Source organism: Barbus barbus, assembly GCF_936440315.1.
Source record: "Barbus barbus genome assembly, chromosome: 4".
Classification (NCBI taxonomy): domain Eukaryota; kingdom Metazoa; phylum Chordata; class Actinopteri; order Cypriniformes; family Cyprinidae; genus Barbus; species Barbus barbus.
In genome coordinates this window covers 14,225,049-14,245,530 of record NC_136732.1, presented here as the reverse complement: position 1 = coordinate 14,245,530, position 20,482 = coordinate 14,225,049, and the positions used below count along the sequence as shown (strand labels likewise).

The following is a 20,482-nucleotide window of genomic DNA, read 5'->3' as shown; positions in this document are numbered from 1 at the left end:
TGCATCTGTAACATTCATAGAGTCAGAATGGCTCAAGTGATCTGGAGTAAAAGCCTGAGGCACGTAAAGCTTTTTTATACGTCTAACCAGAAACTCTCCACTGTGAGTTTGTCCAGTGTGAAACCACATAGACCTTCACACATGTTGCATTATGATGAGCTCAACAGTTTGTTTAACACATTCTGACCACACTTCAGCTGTTATAATCCACAACACACGCACACGTTATCAGAGGTATAAAACAGTCTGACAGTGACTTTTGTGCAACGGACTTTTATGATCTTCTCCTCTCATTGTTTCTCCTGATAAATATCGAAAACAGACTCTGACAAAAAGAGACAACAGTATTCTCAGGTAAATTTGGGATTAAAGTAAAAGTCAATACAATACTTCCATTAGTTAACATCACAGGTTAAATTGCACTGTATTTGTTGTCTTTCAGCATCTGCTCTTCACTAGATCTACTAGATCATCTGAAGGATTTGACTGAATCAAGATGCTGCTGATCATTCTTCTCATTTTAGCTGCTCTAGGACAGGTAAGCTTGTGTTCTAGAATGAATTTTAAGTTATAGAATGAATGAATGAATATTGATGATTGATCATCATGATTCCTGTTGCTGCAGGATCACAGAGCTGCTGCTGGTGCAAGAAAGATATTTCCACTGGATATGGCACCGAATTCAGTTGATGATCAATATGAGGGTTGTACAGAAAAAATGGCAGATTTGGTTAAAACAAAATATCTGAAGACGGAAATCAATAACTCGACTGAATTTAATAACACTTGGCACGACGGTGAAAATAAAGCCAAGAATCCAGAGGATCATTTGAAACAGATTCATTCAGTCGCCATTTATGTGTACACTAACAACAATTCTAATGTGTATCGTCATTTCAATAATGCTGTTCGTAGTGAGAGACAAAAATACAAAGACAAGACATTCACATGGTATTCACTTCACTTTCTGTTAACAGATGCGGTACAGATTCTGAAGAAAACACAAAATAAATGCTATAAAACTTATCGCGGAACTGCAGTTGAATTTGATAAGGATGTTCTGAACCAAGAGGTTCGTTTTGGTTCATTTACATCCTCCTCTTTTGATCAAGCAGTAGCAAATGGTTTTGGACCTAGATCTTGTTTTGAAATTGAAACTTGTGAAGGTGTTTCTGTGATCAAATACTCTAAGTATCCTGACCAGAAAGAGGTGCTGATTCCTCCATATGAGAAGTTTAAAGTCATTGCTGTCAAGAACAAAGGTCAGAAAGGTGCGTGGTGTGACACTGTGTTCACTTTGAAAAGCACAGGAACAGTAAGTTACCTGAACTGTGGTGTTGATGCAAAACTAGTTCAATACAGGGCCAAATTTTAAAAATATAAATTCATTGTCTTTCTTTAGATGGAAAGTTGCTTCTGTTATGATATTTGATTGTTGTAAGATAGATAACTGTAAGCTGTGTATGGGGAAACTGAATATGTAAAAGATTGTGTTTTAATTACATGAAGATATTAAATAAAAGCACAATTGAAAACACTTTCTATTGTATATCTAATTCTTGTAATAAAACATCACACTTATTTACATTTTCATAAGTAGCATAAACAATGAAATATCAAGAATGATAATAGGATTGTTTTAAAAACAAAAGGGTAAAGATTCAAAAGAAATAAAATCCTTCCTCACACCATAGACTCAAGCTTATACTTTTCTTTTTCAACAAATGGTTAGTAAAATCAACCTCAAAGGGTCAAACTTAACATTATATGAGCTGTTTAATTTTCTGTTCATTTATATGAGGTTTGCAAATTGCAGCTTAAAGTAAATAAAGTGTAAACTTTGCTGTGGTCTTGGTTATCAACACTTGTCTTCTTATTGCTGACTGTGCACCAGATTCCTTTAAAAAAATGGCACAAAAGTGTTTGTTTGGTTACAGTACCACCCACTGTTCAAAGTGTATACATTAGGCTACTTCTGACATTTAAATGAGTAATTAACTCCCCCCCCCCCCCCCCCCCCCCAATTAAAATTTTGTCAAACTTTACTCACCTTCAAGTTGTTCTAAACCTGTATGAATTCCTAGCTTCGGTTGAATACAAAAGAAGATATTTCAAATAATGTGGGTAACCAAACAGTTGCTGGTAGCCATTGACTTCCATAGTATGGAAAATAATTTACATTTTTGGGTGAACTATATACCTTTAACTTCAACATAGCCAAAATATATGATGTCTTTCTCATCAGAATAAGTAATATTTTGTCACATCAGCAAGTTTCACAAGTTATATATTAAAATATATTTATAACCACAAACACTTTTGTGGTTATACTATTTTTTTGTCCAATAAACAGAGGTCGATTCATGATCTCATATAGCCTACGACTGTTGAACCACAATAATTTCATATAAATTTTATTTGTTTAATTCAGAATCTGTATTGCATTTGGGTCATTCTGTGTCAACTCAACCAGAGGTCCCTGGCTCATTGATATACAAACATGTACAGTATAGTAATGAAAGCCTAAATATTAAATGTCATGGATGAATATTTACTGAGTAATCCACTATTTTGCAGAGGTTGCGGGGGCAAAATGGCAATTTTTGCCTGGGTTTCAGGGCCAAATGCAGGGGGTAAAAAAAATGACTTCCGAAAGATGGCAGCATCAGAATAATGAGCACTTTCCAGGTTTTTTCTTCAAAGTTTGCAGGCCTGTAACTCAAAAGTATTAAAGATATCTAAATGCCCTTTTAGATTTTGTGTCTTAACAAACTTTCCTTTTGAAGTCATCATTTTTAAGGCCCTATATTGTTCAGTTCCAGAGATATTGGAATTTCAATATGGCTCCAGGAGTAAATCGTTAAATTGTACACATTTTCAGTGGTCAAAAACCAAATGTGGGTCACTTTGCAAAAATATGATGCTTCTTTTCTTTTAAAGAGGAATGTCTGAAGAACAAATAATGTTGAAACTAGAGATGTATCTCTCATTTAGAAAGCGACGTGACATGTGGCCAAGTATGGTCACCCATACTCAGAGTTTGCCCATGCCCCAGAGCAGGGGGCAGCCATTTTTGATGCAGTGCCTGGGGAGCAGTTGGGGGTTTGGTGCCTTGCTCAAGGGCACCTCAGTCATGGTATTGAATCAAGGGCACCTCAGTCATGGTATTGAAGGTGGAAGAGAGCGCTGTACATTCACTCCCCCCACCTACAATTCCTGCCGGACCTGAGACTCAAACTCACAACCTTCGGGTTACAAGTCTGACTCTCTAACCATTAGGCCACGACTTCTTCAGTTCTGTCAAAACAACTGCATTGAACATACCTGTCTGAGTGCCATAAAGATAATCTTTCCAAAGTTTGCATGCCTATAACTCAAGGACCTGGTTTCACAGACAGGCCTTAGGCTAAACCAGGATTAGGCCATAGTTAAATTAGGACATTTAAGTAATTTTTATAAACATGCTTAGAAAAAACATTACTGGGGTGCATCTTGAGAAAAAACAAAGGCACTGATATATTTTAAGATCAGTCAGTGCAAGTTTATTTCAGTTGACTTACATTTTAGTCTAGGACTAGGCTTAAGCCTTGTCTGTGAAACCGGGGGAAGAAGTAAAGATTTCAAAATATGATTTTAGATTCTATTTCTTAATAAACTTTTCTACATCATTCAGCCCCGGAGATACAGTATATTTTTGCAAAGTGACCCACATTTGGTTTTTGACCACTGAAAATGCATACAATTTAATGATTTACCCCTGGAGCCATATTGAGATCCCAATATCCCTGGAACAAATCCATATAGGGCCTTAAAAATTAAGAAGCCAAAAGAAAAGTTTGTGAAGACCTAAAATCTAAAAGGGCATTAAGATATATTTAATACTTCATTAGTTACAGGCATGCAAACTTTTTTAGAAAAAACTTGAAAACTGCTCTTTCCACCATTGGTTGCTAAAGGTTGCTAAAGTTAACAGATTTTACTAATAGTCCTACCAATCTCTGTGTAAAAGTAACATTATGATGCTGCCATCTTTATGAAGTCATTTTTACCCCCTGTAATTTGGCTCTGAATCTCAGGTGAAAATTGCCACTTTGACCCCCTTCTACAAAAAAAAGCAGATTACTCAGTAAATAGTCGTCTATGACATTTAATATTTTGGCTTTCAACACTAAACATGTTTATCTTTTCTTCTATATTTGGACTCGTCTGACCATAGAACACTTTTCCACTTTAAAACGGTCCGTTTTAAAAGAGACTTGGCCCACAGGCCACAACGGTGCTTCTGGACCATGTTCACATATGGCTTCCTTTTTAGCATCTGCAGATGGCATGGCGGATTGTGTTTACTGACAGTGGTTTCTGGAAGTATTCCTGGGCCCATTTAGTAATGTCAATGACAGAATCATGGCGATGAGTGATGCAGTGTCGTCTGAGGGCCCGAAGACCACAGGCATCCAACAAAGGTCTTTGGCCTTGTCCCTTACACACAGAGATTTCTCCAGTTTCTCTGAATCTTTTGATGATGTTATGCACTGTAGATGATGAGATTTGCAAAGCCTTTGCAATTTGACATTGAGGAACTTTGTTTTTAAAGTATTCCACAATCTTTTTACGCACACTTTCACAGATTAGAGAGCCTCTGCCCATCTTTACTTCTGAGAGACTCTGCCTCTCTAAGACATCTCTTTTATAGCTAATCATGTTACAGACCTGATGTCAATTAACTTAATTATTTGCTAGATGTTCTCCCAGCTGAATCTTTTCAAAATGTCTTGCTTTTTCAGTTCTTTGTTGCCCCTTTGCCAACTTTTTTGAGACCTGTAGCATCAAATTTGAAATGAGATCATTTAGTGGATAAAAGTGTAAAATTTCTCTATTTAAACATTTGTTATGTTCTCTATGTTCAAAAATGAACAACAAGGTGAGTAAACGATTACAGAATTTTCATTTTTGGGTGAACTATCCTTTAAGTAAAAGTATCTTGCATACTCTAATATACTTAAGATTTGGGGAGTAAAACTTACACAGTATTGTTCTGGAGAATAATTAGTCAGGATGGTTTTGCATTAATATTACTGTTGCACTACTGTATGTGGCATTTTACTTCTGAATATGTTCAAGGTTGTTAAATTTAAAGTTGCCTACTTCATATACTGTTGGGTAGTTTAATCTACAACAAAGCATCATATGTTGTAAAAGACCATCTTTTTGTAGTGTTGCTGTCCTGTGAGAGAGAAAAAACCCCAAAAACTTAGTACTTCACATTTGTACGAGAATACTTAACAAATGTATATCCTTACAGTCCACCACTGACTATTTTGAAATTGAAACCAACAATATGTTTTGTCAGATTATTAACAAATTGTTGTTAACTATAGCTGCAACTCATATCACCGGCTACATCCGAACGAGTCGGACCAGCCATACAGGGCACAGTTTGAACCTCTATGTGTGTGCGTGTGTGTATTTTGTAGTTTTTCATATGTATCATTACATTATTCAAGTAAGTTCCAAGCCAATACCTGCATATAAAGTTGTAAACTGGTAATTAAGGATGCAGCAAACCAGTGTAACTTACCTGACCATGGTAACACGCAAAGTGAATCGTGCATGGGATTGGACAGAAAGTGAGACCTCGTTAGTCATTGGTAACGTGATTTCTATGTTGACAACACAAACCTCGAATCGAGGCTTCATCTGGGATGCCCACTTATTCACAAGCTTCGATGCTTGCTTGGTTCACGTCACATCACAAGGCATAAAGATAGATAGCGGTGACTGCTAGTGATACGCCTATAGTTATATCACCAAATTGTAGTACTTAATGCATTGCCTTTCACCTTTTTCTACACAGGTGTTGTAACGAGGTTCAGTCGGACGAAGGACGAGGAAGTCAGGGGTGGCGAGTAAAGCTTTTTATTACTCAGAAAAATAACCAACAAGGAACAAAATAAAGGGCTGTCAGGCTCTCTGCCTACACAGATTTCGAGCAAGACACACAAACAAGGCTCTCTCTCTGCTGGCGTTCAGTCTCTCTCTCTCCCCTCCCAGGTCTGCGGGGCTCTTTTCTCTCATCTCTCATCTCTCCCCAATCACTGGAATTAGATACAGGTGTCAGTCATTATTCACTTGACCTCCTTTTTACCGCTCGTCTCCGCAACCATTCTCCCGCTGCAGCCTTCGCATTCCCACACCCCCCTCGCCACAGGTATGGCTGTGATTTGGCTATATTTGAATGGTTGTTTAGCGCACCTTCATTCTTATGTGGTTTTTCTCTTTTAGAGTAATTATCAACAGCGTTTACACTCACTGTCTGGGAAGGGAAGTGAGACCAACAAATATTTACTGCTGATTTTATGGGTAGTGTTCGTGTATGAGTGGTGAACGACCAATAAATGAAATTTTTTGAGAGTTTTACTGATGTGGCTAATATTTGAGCCCGTTTGGTTTATAGTGTTTTATCTTCATCTATGGTGTGGGAGTTTGTTGGACTGAGCGAGGACATGTTTATTGATTTTTGTATGGCCCTTTTCCAAATGAAACACTTGCGGTCTAGCTGGCCGCTGCCCAGGGCCGCATTAACACCGTAAGGGGCCCCTGGGCTTTACCTCTTGAGGGGCCCTTCATCAACGAGAACTACATTCTACATTCACTCAATCTTGATAATCACAAAGCGCGAGTCATCAGCCTTTAAGTTTGAAGTAATAAATGCCATTAACAGTGCAGGAAGGTAAATTAGTGAAGGTAAATGTAGCCTACACCTTCACAAAACAGTCTGCACTTCTGATTTACCGTAACAAATATGTCTTTCTGCTTGTGGATCTTCGCATTTTTTTTAAATCCCTAATTTTATTTTTTAATGCAATAACTAATGAGTGAAACCTTTGTAACGAGCTGCAGTAGCAAAGTTTTTAAGTGTATGAGATGGCCTGGTGCCAGTTTTAAGCCTTGCCGACTTAAACATTCAAGAGAGTTTAAAGCATTAAAGGGCAAGAAGACATGAAAGGTAGGTCCATTCTGTATGTTCTGTGTGCACACAGAGCTGCGCGTCTCAGTGCGCGAGCTCCAAATTGCCTTTCTTTCCGAAACTTACGCTTGAACAGAAAAAAACATACACGAGTAGGCTATGCAATGTTGTTTTACATTTGATTATTCAGTTTCTGTACATGAACATCTACAAACTCCAAAACTTCGTTTTTTTTTTTTTTTTGTTCTGTTTGTTTGTGCTATTGCTTATAATTTGTTCATTTGTTCTTACTGACTGTTCACTTGTCTTCAGTTGGAATCGAGAATTGTAAAATTTAACTGGTATTTATAAATTTGGTATCAAAAACAATGATAACAAAACTATTTTATTTTTGGTAGTTGGGCAAGTAAAAATTTCAACCACTGTTGAGCCCTTATGGCCAATTCACATATGTGACCCGTGCTGGCAAAATGAGTCGGAATGTGCACGGGCTAAATTTGAACTAATTTTGAACTACAGACAAAAAAAGTGAAAAATGATTTTGATTTTGGTCAAATTTCAGGTTTTCACAAAAGTGAGTTAATTAAGGGAGGGAAGTGGCATGTGGCCAAGCATGGTGACCCATACTCGGAATTTGTGCTCTGCATTTAACCCATCCAAGTGTACATACAGTAGTGAACATACACCCGGAGCAGTAGGCAGCCATTGCTGCGGCACCCAGGTAGCAGTTGGGGGTTCAGTGCTTTGCTCAAGGGTCTCACCTCAGTCGTGGTATTGAGGGTGGAGAGAGTGTTGGTTCTTCACTCCCCCACCTACAATCCCTGCTGGACTCGAACCCACGACCTTCAGGTTACAAGTTCAACTCTCTATCCATTAGGCCACGACTGCCCCGTAATTGTAAGACTCCTTATCTAGCAATCACAATGCTGCAAATAGTACTGCTTTATGAATCGCACACATAATGGCGCTTCTGCCAGCGCACGATCCCAATAAACATACACATAGCCTACTGTGTAGGCCTACACAGAATTAAGTATTTAAGTAGGCTATTCACGCAGTCATAATCAGTTATGTCTTAAGTGAACGTTTGGGGAAAACATCTGATGTGTAACATTATATTAGATCTGTGCACAGTAGGTCTTAATATACAGTGGGTACGGAAAATATTCAGACCCCCTTAAATTTTTCACTCTTTGTTATATTGCAGCCATTTGCTAAAATCATTTGTTCATTTTTTTTCCTCATTAATATACACACAGCACCACATATTGACAGAAAAACACTGCTTTATAATGCTTTATGGCAGAGTGGCCCGACAGAAGCCTCTCCTCAGTGCAAGACAGATGAAAGCCCGCATGGAGTTTGCTAAAAAAACACCTGAAGATTCTCTGGTTTGATGAGAACAAGATAGAATTTTTTGGCCTTAATTCTAAGCGGTATGTGTGGAGAACACCAGGCACTGCTCATCACCTGTCCAATACAGTCCCAACAGTGAAGCATGGTGGTGGCAGCATCATGCTGTGGGGGTGTTTTTCAGCTGCAGGGACAGGACAACTGGTTGCAATCGAAGGAAAGATTAATGCGGCCAAGTACAGGGATATCCTGGACGAAAACCTTGCTCAGGACCTCAGACTGGGCCGAAGGTTTACCTTCCAACAAGACAATGACCCTAAGCACACAGCTAAAATAACGAAGGAGTGGCTTCACAACAACTCCGTGACTGTTCTTGAATGGCCCAGCCAGAGCCCTGACTTAAACCCAATTGAGCATCTCCGGAGAGACCTAAAAATGGCTGTCCACCAACGTTTACCATCCAACCTGACAGAACTGGAGAGGATCTGCAAGGAGGAATGGCAGAGGATCCCCAAATCCAGGTGTGAAAAACTTGTTGCATCTTTCCCAAAAAGACTCATGGCTGTATTAGATCAAAAGGGTGCTTCTACTAAATACTGAGCAAAGGGTCTGAATACTTAGGACCATGTGATATTTCAGTTTTTCTTTTTTAATAAATCTCCAAAAATGTCAACAATTCTGTGTTTTTCTGTCAATATGGGGTGCTGTGTGTACATTAATGAGGAAAAAAAATGAACTTAAATGATTTTAGCAAATGGCTGCAATATAACAAAGAGTGAAAAATTTAAGGGGGTCTGAATACTTTCCGTACCCACTGTATAGCCCGTCTGTCTCATTAATGTTAATCTAACAATAAAAGGAAAGATCGCTGCTCTTGATCAAAGTGCTTTTGTAGTTTTAATAATCAATTTATTTGTAAAAGTGATTTTTACAAAATCTTTTTCTTATTGTTTTTCTTACTTGAATGCTTGTTGCTTTGTAAAATGAAAAAGTAATGCATTCGTTTCTGTCTTATATTGGTTCTACTTTTTTTTTTTTAAAGAAATTGTATTTTATAATAACAAAGATAAAATAAAAAATAGCTTTATTGTGAGTATTAATATATTAATGATCATTAAGAAAAGAATTGGAGGAATATATGCAGCGTTGCTAGGTGATTTTGCTTTGGAACCTTCAGAAAACTTTGTTTTTCTCAGTTTTTCTCAGAATTTACTTCGCTGACTTCATCGACTTTAAATGGCTGTAGCTCATTTTTCGTCCGATTCCAACAAATCATATATCATTTTGAAGGTCTTTTAACAGAGAATGTAAAATAACTTATTTTTGAAAATTTGCTCTTTGTGACTCATTTTGCCAGAACAGGTCACATATATGAATCTTCAGTTGCCTCAGGATTTGATTAGAATTATGATGCATCACAATGCATCTTTTCCTCCAATTATTTAATTACCATAGTTAATGAATCATCAAAATAAAGCTCTTTTTGTTATTTTACATTTGTTATTTAAAAAAAACAAAAAACAAAGCTGTGAATTAAAAAACAGTAGAGCAAATACAAAATGAAATAAAAGGCCTATGAAAAAATGGAATTAACAGTCCTTTACTTGAGAATAATACAGAAATTGAATAATCAAATGTAAGAGTAATAATTGCATATTTTTTAGTGAATTAATTACAATTAATAAAGCTACAAAAGTTATTCAGTCAAGAGCAGTGAGTAATTCGCTCTTTTCTTTCGTTGTTTGAGGTGTATATTAAGATCTAAATCACGAATCTAATCTAATGTTACACATCAGATTTTTTCCACAACTGTTTATGTTCACTTCCTTGGCTGTAGTGTGTAGTCGCTAACTAACTACTGTAGCTTAACATAGCTCAACTATGTTAAGATGGAAAAGTAGTTAATTATTAGACTAATAGCCTACTCTATCTTACTACTGATAGCATATGACCTACCTGCCATGATCTGCATCAGCATCTTCTCCTAGCCCCGCGTTAATATGCCGTGAGCGACGGAATTTTTGCCATTTTTTCTCTTTTCTGACTGGCTGAACCTTCTCACGCAGCACTTGCGACGCCCACGCGTGCATTCAAAGCAAACCGATAAAGCGTAATTTTAAGGGAATAGTCAACTCATTATAAAATGCAGTTACAATATTTTCCGGCATCACCGGGGCCCCTCTCAATCAGGGGCCCTGGATTTAAGCCCAGGTAAGCCCCTGCCGCTGCGTGCACATGTCCATTAAAGACACATGTCCACGAGACCCTAGGGCAGGGGTTCTGAACTCTGGCCCTCAAGGACCACTTTCCTGCAAAATTTAGCTTATGAATTTAGCTTAAATTTAGCAAATTTTGTGTACTTAAGGAGTTTATATCTGAATATATATATATAATTGATTTCTTTCCAAAATTGCATTGACTGCTCTAAAATATGAGACACCAGAGTTTCAGGAGTTTAGGAGTCAGAAGGGGACACATGTTTATTTGATTATTTGATAACGGTTTTATTTCCTATTTGGGCTTGTGTATGTGCTTATTTTTTTAATTGTTTTTTTCCCAATATCTTTTTCATCCATGTACAAATTTGCCCAATATTATCATCCTATTAATTACATAAATTGATGGATGACTTAATTGCTCAAAACTTACTTTGAAAAAAAACTTACACACAGCTTACAAAGCATGTAACATCTCAAAGTTGTTGACGGGTAAATGTTACTAATGTTAGGTAAACTGGTGTGCAAAAATCTGACACAAACTGCGCGCTGCCCCGCTGGTTCTGTGTCTTCCTCGGATGCGAGTGGCGCGGCGCGACTCGATAAAAAACAATATGATAAAAAAAAACAATATAGAACCTATTATATATACTATCTACAGTGAATGCGGACAGTAAAGTGATGCTCCGGTATATTTCTGACATAGGCCTACAGAAGTGCTCTGAGCGCTCGCGTTGTTTCTGACATGAAGGGCAAACGGATTTCCCATCATTACAAATGATGTAACACGTCCAGTATAGTCAGTCCCAAGCTGTTGCGCGTTGTAGACATGGTGTAAGACAAATCACGTCAGTCCAAATGTAAGAAATTAGGAAAATAAAACTACCTCAATAGAATGGCGCCAAAGAGGCCGTTACAGTAAACACAGTAGTATACAACAATTTAAAAAAAATAGGCCTACAGAAAGTCTCTGTATGTGGGGTCTGACATCACAGAAAATTCCCATCATGCAAAGGGTATTACAGTTATTTACTGTAAAGGGAATTTGCAGTATTATACTGGGTGATATACAGCAAATAACTACAGAAATGTCTAACAGTGTACATGCACAAAACACAGGACTATGGTTGATGTTCAGGAGGGACCTCTATGTTGAGGCATTCCATGTAGAACCACCTGTCGCATAATTCACACTGTATGTTTTTTTTAAATATATATATATTTTTTAAGATTTATTTGTTTATTTATTTTTATTTGCTCCACCATTTGGACTCCTCCTTTTTGTCCACAAACGGAACAATACTCTTCCCTTGAACCTGCAATTATTTTAAAGTTGATCTAAGCATACTGTAATTCTGTGTACAACACAAGTAAATACACCAGTACTTTCATAATTCTTCTTTCATAATTTCATAAAGCAGTGAACAGTACAATGAAAAACACAGCTTGCTATACATTCATGTAAACCATTTTTCTGTTGTTACCTGCATCACAAAGACACCATTTTACAATAATCAACAATAACCTGGGTACCACAGAATGGCCACAGCCATCTCCGTTGTTTTATTTGTCCACAGCACAGCACATTGTTGACATTTACAAAGGTTACCCCATCACATATTTTTCAAAGTGACCTGTGTCATAAAATAATGTTTTTTCAGGCAGTTTTTCAGGCAGTTATTTTTATGTCCAGTCATGGCCAAATATATCGGCACCCTTGGTATATATGATAAAAGAAGGCTGTGAAAATTAATCTGCATTGTTAATCCTTTTGATCTTTTATTTAAAAAATCACAAAAATCTAATCTTTCATTGGATAATAAGAATTTAAAAAAAGGGGGGGGGATATCATTATGAAATAAACTTTTTCTCAAATACACGTTGGACACAATTATTGCCACCCCTAGAAATTCTTATGAGTAAAATATCTCTGAAGTATATTCCCATTCATATTCACAATTTTGAGCACTCCAGGGTGATTATGAACATGAAATTATCCAGCCATGGCTTCCTGTTTCACAGAAATATAAATAGGAGGGAAAACAAATCCCAAATTCCCTTAATCATCCATCACAATGAAAAAAAAAAAAGTTGCTAGAGTTTCCATTTCCACCATCAGGGCAATAATTAAGAATTTCCAATCAGCAGAAAATGTTACGAAACTGCCTGGAAGAGGACGTGTGTCTATATCGTCCTAATGCACGGTGAGGAGGAGAGTTTGAGTGGCTAAAGACTCTCCAAGGACCACAGCTGGAAAATTGCAGAAAATAGTTGAGTGTCAGGGTCAGAAAACCTTAAAAAAAAAAAAAAGGTCAAACAGCACCTACATCACCACATGTTGTTTGGGAGGGTTTCAAGAAAAATTCTGCTCACTCATCGAAAAACAAACTCCAGCATATTCAGTTATCAGACACAACTGGAACTTCAAATGGGACTGGCTTCTATGGTCAGATGAAACTAAAAAATGAGCTTTTTAGCAGCAAACACTCAAGATGGGTTTGGTGAACACAGGGATAAAAAGTACCCCATGTGTACAATGAAATATACAGCTGTATTTTTGATGTTGTGGGCCTATATTTCTGCTGGAGGTCCTGAACATCTTGTTTAGATACATGGCATCATGGATTCTATCAAATACCAAACAGATAAAAAATTAAATAAGTGACTGACTCTGTTAGAAATCTTATAATGGGCCATGTTTGGATCTTCCAACCGGACAATAATCCAAACACAAACCGTTCCTGGAGGGCCGGTGTCCTGCAGAGTTTAGCTCCAACCCTAATTAAACACACCTGAAGCAGCTAATCAAGCTCTTACTAGGCATACTAGAAGCTTCCATGCAGGTGTGTTGAGGCAAGTTGGAGCTAAACTCTGCAGGACACCAGCCTTCCAGGACCGAGTTTGGACAGCCCTGGCCTAGTCAGTTCACTATGCACATGTGAAAAAATGGTTGGCTTTTGGTTAGCTCTTCACCATATAAAACTATTTGCCGGCTCAGGGTACTGACCCACCAAAGCCTGTCCGATTAGAGACGAAACAAAGATGCACTCGTTTTATGAGAATAACCCATTTATTGTCACCACTCAACAGACTGTGTGGTCAAGGCTGTGATGTATGTAGTTGTGCGGGTTTTTTTGCATTCACGCACAACACTTTGTCCAAAAAGCGATCTTTAAGTGAGTGAGTCAAATGACATACTGCCAAGTATGGTGACCCATACTCGGAATTCGTGCTCTGCATTGAGCAAGGCACCAAACCCCCAGTTGGGGGTTTGGTGCCTTGCTCAAGGGCACCTCAGTCGTGGTATTGAGGGTGGAGAGAGCACTGGACATTCACTCCCCCCACCTACAATCCCTGCCGGCCCGGGACTCGAACCCGCAACCTTTGGATTACGAGTCCGACTCTCTAACCATTAGGCCACGACTTCCCCTAAACTCCCCAAAACTTCTCTGCATGCCGCTACACTCAGCTACAGTCTCTGTGAGGGCGGGGGATATCACGTGGTCAAGGTTTCTGGATGCTGATTGGCTCAGGTGAGGTGCTCTGAATGTGCGTGTGTCTCAACATGCTGAAGGGAGAGATTTAAAAGAGAGGTTAGAATAATAGAAAATCGTAGCCTTTTTTACAACATGGATACTGGACTTTCTGCACAACAGACCTCAAAATGCCAGGATGGGAGGTCACACATCATCAACTCTCATCCTGAACGCTGGCACACCACAGGGGTGTGTCCTCAGCCCCCTCCTCTACTCCAAGACGTGTCACTCGTATAGTTTTGAATGGGGAAAAATGCAACGCTCAATATGGCTGCTCAATCGCAGGAAGTCCCTCCTTCTGAATGAAAGAGCCAATCGCTAATCGGTAAAGTCAGCGGCTGCGTCCGAAATCGCATACTACTTGTGTAGGTACTACATTTGTATTCAAACGTACTTCTCGACCGTTAAAAAAGTACGTTCTATATAGTATGAATGAGGGTAGTATGAATGGAATTCGGACGTACTACATCCGCCATGTTCATGAAGTCATCTCATCGATTTACAACGTTTAAACTTTAATAAGTCAGCCATTTACTTTGATTATTTTAAACAAGTACAATTTAACCACAATGAACAACGTTTTTGCCTGAGGTACTTGCACTTGAAAACAGCTGCGTCGCCGCTATCCGCCATTTTTCGAATATGACGCCTCCTCTCCCGTGGCGTCATGGGATAGTAAAGTGTCCATCGTATGCCTACTACAGAATTCGGGCGGAAGTAGTAGGTCATCCGGGTAATTCTCGCCTACTGTTTTTCGAATACTATGAATTCGGACATACTACTAGCCTCGCATACTGTTTTCCGCATACTATATAGTAGGGAAGTATGCGATTTCGGACGCAGCCAGCGAGTCACTGCAGCTGCTGTTAGAAGTCCCGGTTGCTATAGAAACAGTCAGTGCTCTGAGACGTGCACCTTGGACTGCATATGCGCACTGGCTGATCTAGCCTGAGAAATAAGCTTTTTATAATGCTGTTTGAGCAAAATAAACAACATTTATGACACAGTTGTTATCAGATTTCTTTGTTGATTTCAAATATGAAATTTAATCACATGCTTAGTGAACAGTTTTGGAGAATTTGATGTTTCCCCATTCAAAGAGCCTTCTGACCTATTGCATCACAGTGTGGTTCAGCAGCTGCACAGAATAGAAAAGACCTGCAGCGGGTGCAACCTGCAAATACAGTTGTATCATAATGGACCCCATTCACCCTGGACATCACTCGTTTTCCCTTCTGGCCTCTGGGAAAAGATACAGAACAATCAAAATGAGGGCTAACAGATTAAATAACAGCTTATTCTCACAGACAGTCAAATGCATAAATCCTCCTCCTTCCCTCCTTCTGCTCCCAAGTATTATCGAATAATAAACCAATGTCTCAGGTCTACAAGTGCAATAGTACACACGCACACACCACACTGCATATTTGGACTAATCTGTAAACACTTACACTGTTACACTTATGTTTATTTCACAAGTTTGCCTGCCCATTCAATCCTGATGGTTAATGGTAAACAAACGTGGCTGTCCCCAATGGAGGTTCGAAGCCGAGGCTCAGCTTGAGCTCTGAGTTCAACCAAAATACCTTTCCGCTACTTCGGATGACACATAACCTTTCTCACTTTTACTCAGACGAAGCATCAGACCCGTTCTCACAAAAACCCCTTTGTAAGTGTCATTGTCATTTTTCACTGAAAAAACTGAGGTTTGGTTATTATCACACTACCAAAACCACCTGGAGGTGTCGTGTCTTTTCTTCTTAGCATGTAACAATGATGACTAAGGACAAAACTAACTGTTTACTTAAGTCAGGGGTGTACAAACCTGTTGCTGGAGGGCCACTGCTCTGCAGAGTTCAGCTCCTACCCAAATTAAACACAGCTGAACCAGCTAATCAAGGTCTTATATGCAGTGTTGGGGAGTAACTAGTTGCATGTAACATAATTACATAATTTGATTACAAAATAAAAGTAATTGTAATTAGTTAGTTACTAAGAAAAATGTGTAATTAAATGAGTTACTTATGAAAATGTTAAGGATTACAAAGGGGGTTACATCTGATTTTTTTCACATACACTCCCACATACAGATTTAATTGATTTCTTTCATAAATTGCAGTGACTGCTCTAAAATATGAAACACCAATATTTCAGAAGTTTATAACATGCTTATCTGATAACTCTTATACGTATTTCCTATATGGGTTTATGTATATGCTTTATTTTTTTAAGATTAACAGTTTTTTTCTAAGGCATCGTTAGATTCCAGTGTTTCCTGTCATAGCTATGCATAGATTTGATTTCAAAAAACACTATCATAGCTATTAAACTATTTCTTGTTATGATTTTATATCTGTATTTAACCTCAGAATGATTTTAAAGTAAGTCTGATTTTATGGTGGCTGTGCTTCAAAGGGGACATCGGATGCCCATTTTCCACAAGTTGGTATGATTCTTTAGGGTCTTCTTGAAATGGTCTCAGTGGTCATGTATAACAACCCCCTTTTTACCTTGTCAAAAACAGCTCTGTTTACAGCGACTCATTTTGGTGCATAGTGCATACATGCTAATGAGCTCTGCTCACCCCGTCCCTCTCTTCTGTGGAAGAACAAATAATCATAAAAAATATTAAGTGTGAGACTTACTTCTTCTGGAGGTGCAGCTGGATCATGAACAATGGGAACTGATCTAGCCTTGATTTTTGGAGTCTGGAGTAAAAAGCCATAAACGAATTTAGTGAAAGTGGAGTGAAGTGACATGTGGCCAGATATGGTGACCCATACTCGGAATTTGTGCTCTGCATTTAACCCATCCAAGTGCGCACACACACGCACACACACACATTGCTGCAGCGCCTGGGTAGCAGTTGGGGGTTCGGTGCCTTGCTCAAGGGTCTCACCTCAGTCATGGTATTGAAAGTGAAAGAGAGCGCTGGTTATTCACTCCAAAATCAAAATAGCTTGATAATTGAGACTATTTAGGTTTTTGGGGGATTAAACAAAGAGTTAATTTTGATCATTGTAGGGTGGTTTGTGTCCACACACTGCTAAGACACATTTATATGCAAATGAAGATATTTTGCATCCAATGTCTCCTTTAAAATTAAATTATTATAATCTTAATTCAAGTGATTCATTATTTCAAAAGTCTGACATTAACCAGTGTTGAGCACCACTGTAAGGTAAACCCTGCCTGCTTTACATGTTTGCAAATGATTAACAGTTGAAAACATTAGAAATTTAAAAAAGTAATCAAAAAGTAATCAAATGTAATCAGTTACATTACTTTAATAAAGTAATTGAAAAGTTACACTACTTATTACATTTTAGGTGGGGTAACTTGTAATCTGTAACCTATTACATTTCCAAAGTAACCTTCCCAACACTGCTTATACGGCATAGAAACAGCTGTGCTGAGGCAAGTTGGAGCTATATTCTGCAGGACAGTGCCCTCCAGACTTACCCCTGACTTAAGTTTTTGAACAATTCCATAATTTCTACGGTATTCGATCACTTCTCTTCCTTACGGCACTCTCTCTTCGCCAAAGCATTATGGGAAATGTAATCTTAAACCATGTACTCTTTCTTACCTCTGTGAAGAAACTGTCACAAATTTGCCTCTTTATTCCATTTTAGCTCTATCAAAATTAACACAATAGCTTCTTCCTCAAGATAAATATGCCGCTACTGTCATCTAGTGGTTAGTCTATATAAATGTAGGCTACTCTCTATAATGATATCTAAACAGCAATCAAGGCAACTTAGACAGTTTATTATTAAATATTTACTACTACTATTATTTTAATTAATTCATAACAGGGGATGCTTAAAGTGTGCATGTCAGGTATTTGTGGCACACAGCTGCATTTACTCTTCAGATATAAATATTTGTTAAAGATACAGTGTATCAGGAATGAATCGACTGATGTATTTGTGTCTGCAGATTCATATTTCCATGATCAGAATTTGCCCATCACAAAACAAACCTGTTTTCTGATAATAACATGACAGGAACTGTCCTGTGTGAAACCACATATAAACCAGACTCTCATAAGTGTTGCATTGTGAAGAGCTGGCAAATATGCTGATGCACCATGATCACACTTCAGCTATTGTTTCCCACAATACACACAAACAGACATTTTTAATGATATAAATAACCTTCCTCATCACTTGGTTTGTTGTCTGTGAGCAACTGACTTTTCTGATCTTCTCCTCTCATCGTTGCTCCTGAACTTCTGAAAAGTGAAGATAAAGAGACACACAATATTCTCAGGTAATTTTGGGGTCAATATAGGTCAAGGTCAATATATCAGTGAACATCACAGGTTTAATTGCATATTTGACATGATTTTTTTGACAAAAAATACCTTAAATTTAAAACGGCATATATAAGAATTTGGTGAACACTTTTATTGTGCAGCATATTACTGTTCTGTTTCTTGTCTTTCAGCATCTGTTCTTCACTGGATCTACTAGATCATCTGAGGGATTTGTCTGAATCAAGATGCTGCTGATCATTGAAGCAGCTCTTCTTCTCATTTTAGCTGCTCAAGGACAGGTAAGCTTGTGTTCTAGTATGAATATTACAGACTGATGATTGAATACTGATGATTGATTATTATGATTCCTGTTACTGCAGGATCACAGAGCAGCTGTTGAAGGACAGATATTTCCATTGGATATGGCAAATAATTCAGTTGATGATCAATATAAGGGCTGTAGAGAGAAAATGGCAGACCTGGTGGAGACAAAATATATGAAGCAAGAAATGTCTAACCCTGAATCTAAATTTGCAGTTGCTTGGAAACTTGCTGAAAAGAATTACAAGCCACCAGGAGATAACTTGACAAAGAATCATTCAATCGCTATTTATGTGTATACTAACTCAGGTCTTGGGGTACATAAGAAGTTTAATGAAGCTGATCGTAATGACAGGAAAAGATACAAAAACAAAACATACAAATGGTATTCACTTCACTTTCTGTTAACAGATGCAATACAGATTCTGAATAAAACACAAAAGAAATGCTATTCAACTTATCGTGGTACAAATCTTAAATTTATACAGAATGATCAGAACGACAAAGTTCGTTTTGGCTCATTTACTTCTTCCTCTATTAAACGTAACAGAGCAAAGTTTTTTGGAAATGTATCTTGTTTTGAAATCTACACTTGTGAAGGTGCTGATCTAACAAAATATTCTAAGCTTCCTCATGAGAGAGAGGTGCTGATTCCTCCATATGAGACGTTTAAAGTCACTGCTGTCAGGACAAAAAGAGATCAGAAAGATCTCTGGTGTGACACTGTGTTCACTTTGAAAAGCACTGGTAAGAGAAGTGACCTCAACTGTGCTCTATTCAAGAAACCAGTCAAGACCATAACAAAATACTATGTTGAGCATTGAATAGTGCTTTAAACTTCCACTTGAATCAATGTAAAGAACGTTTTCCTCTTGGTTTAGTTCGTTAATTATTCTTTGTCAAAAACACAATTTGTTCATAATAAAGTTCATTTTAAGTCACCCAATTTAGTGGCCTCAAAGTGATTTGTTTCTATTAAATTTCTTAATTTATACATATATCTTTTTGCATTAATTGAAAATAACCTATTCATTGCCAATTACTGAAATTACTGAACCTACTCATAGGAGTCTGATAAAAACTCAAAACTTTTTTTTTTTTTTCAGATCATATGTTTATTCTCAGTAGTATTTTTACTTCGTGTGTCACCCAGGTTATCCCCACTCAGATCTGTCCTCCAGTTCGTCAGGTTCGTTATGTAACCACAGCTGCCATCGAGAGGTTTAAGACCTTATTTTCTGAATCTGACATTTTTGGTGTTCTTGATGGCTCTTGTGATGTAAATGCGGCCTTTGATATATTCAATTCTACCTGTTCTTTTTCCTAAACTCTATAGCCCCGTTAAGGGCTAAGAATGGTAAGACTAAATCTGATCCTTGGTTAAACGAGGATACACAAAATTTGAGATGAGCTTGTAGGAGAGCAGAGTGTAGGTGAAAGAAGGATAAGTTACAGGTGTCATACAAAATTTTACAGGATGCTTTAGTTACCTACCAGAATGCAGTAAAAATTGCTAAAATGAACTATTTTGCTGGGTTAATCTCAAGGTATAATGGGAATTCAAAAGTGTTGTTTAATACGATCAATTCTGTACTAAATCCTTCTCCCACCTGTTCTGCTCTTCCTGCTACGGTGTGTGATGATTTGTTAAACTTTGTTCAGAAACTTATCGATATTAGAATGCAGATTGTGCCTGGTTCTTTTAACTCTGTCTACTAGTTGCGCGTCTGTGATATTTAATACATTTTCTCCTCTTTCACTTCAGTCTTTATCAAAGACAACTGGTCAGCTGAAACCTACAAATTGCTACCATGATATCATCCCATCA

At 37.9% G+C, this 20,482-nt stretch overlaps 2 protein-coding genes across 2 annotated transcripts; both read left to right on the top strand.

Moving 5' to 3' along the window:
• Positions 1-496: 496 nt before the first annotated feature.
• LOC306868130 (ecto-ADP-ribosyltransferase 5-like) lies at positions 497-18,572 on the top strand (the record flags this gene model as incomplete). The annotated part of the gene is made up of 3 exons (XM_079414169.1): positions 497-538; positions 626-1,315; positions 18,525-18,572. 3 exons carry the CDS (start codon positions 497-499, stop codon positions 18,570-18,572), a joined length of 780 nt encoding a protein of 259 aa, XP_079270295.1.
• Positions 18,573-18,578: 6 nt separating this feature from the next.
• Positions 18,579-19,478, top strand: LOC306868121 (GPI-linked NAD(P)(+)--arginine ADP-ribosyltransferase 1-like; the record flags this gene model as incomplete). The annotated part of the gene is made up of 2 exons (XM_079414157.1): positions 18,579-18,632; positions 18,714-19,478. The coding sequence occupies 2 exons, from the start codon at positions 18,579-18,581 to the stop codon at positions 19,476-19,478; spliced, it is 819 nt and encodes a 272-aa protein (XP_079270283.1).
• Positions 19,479-20,482: the final 1,004 nt, after the last annotated feature.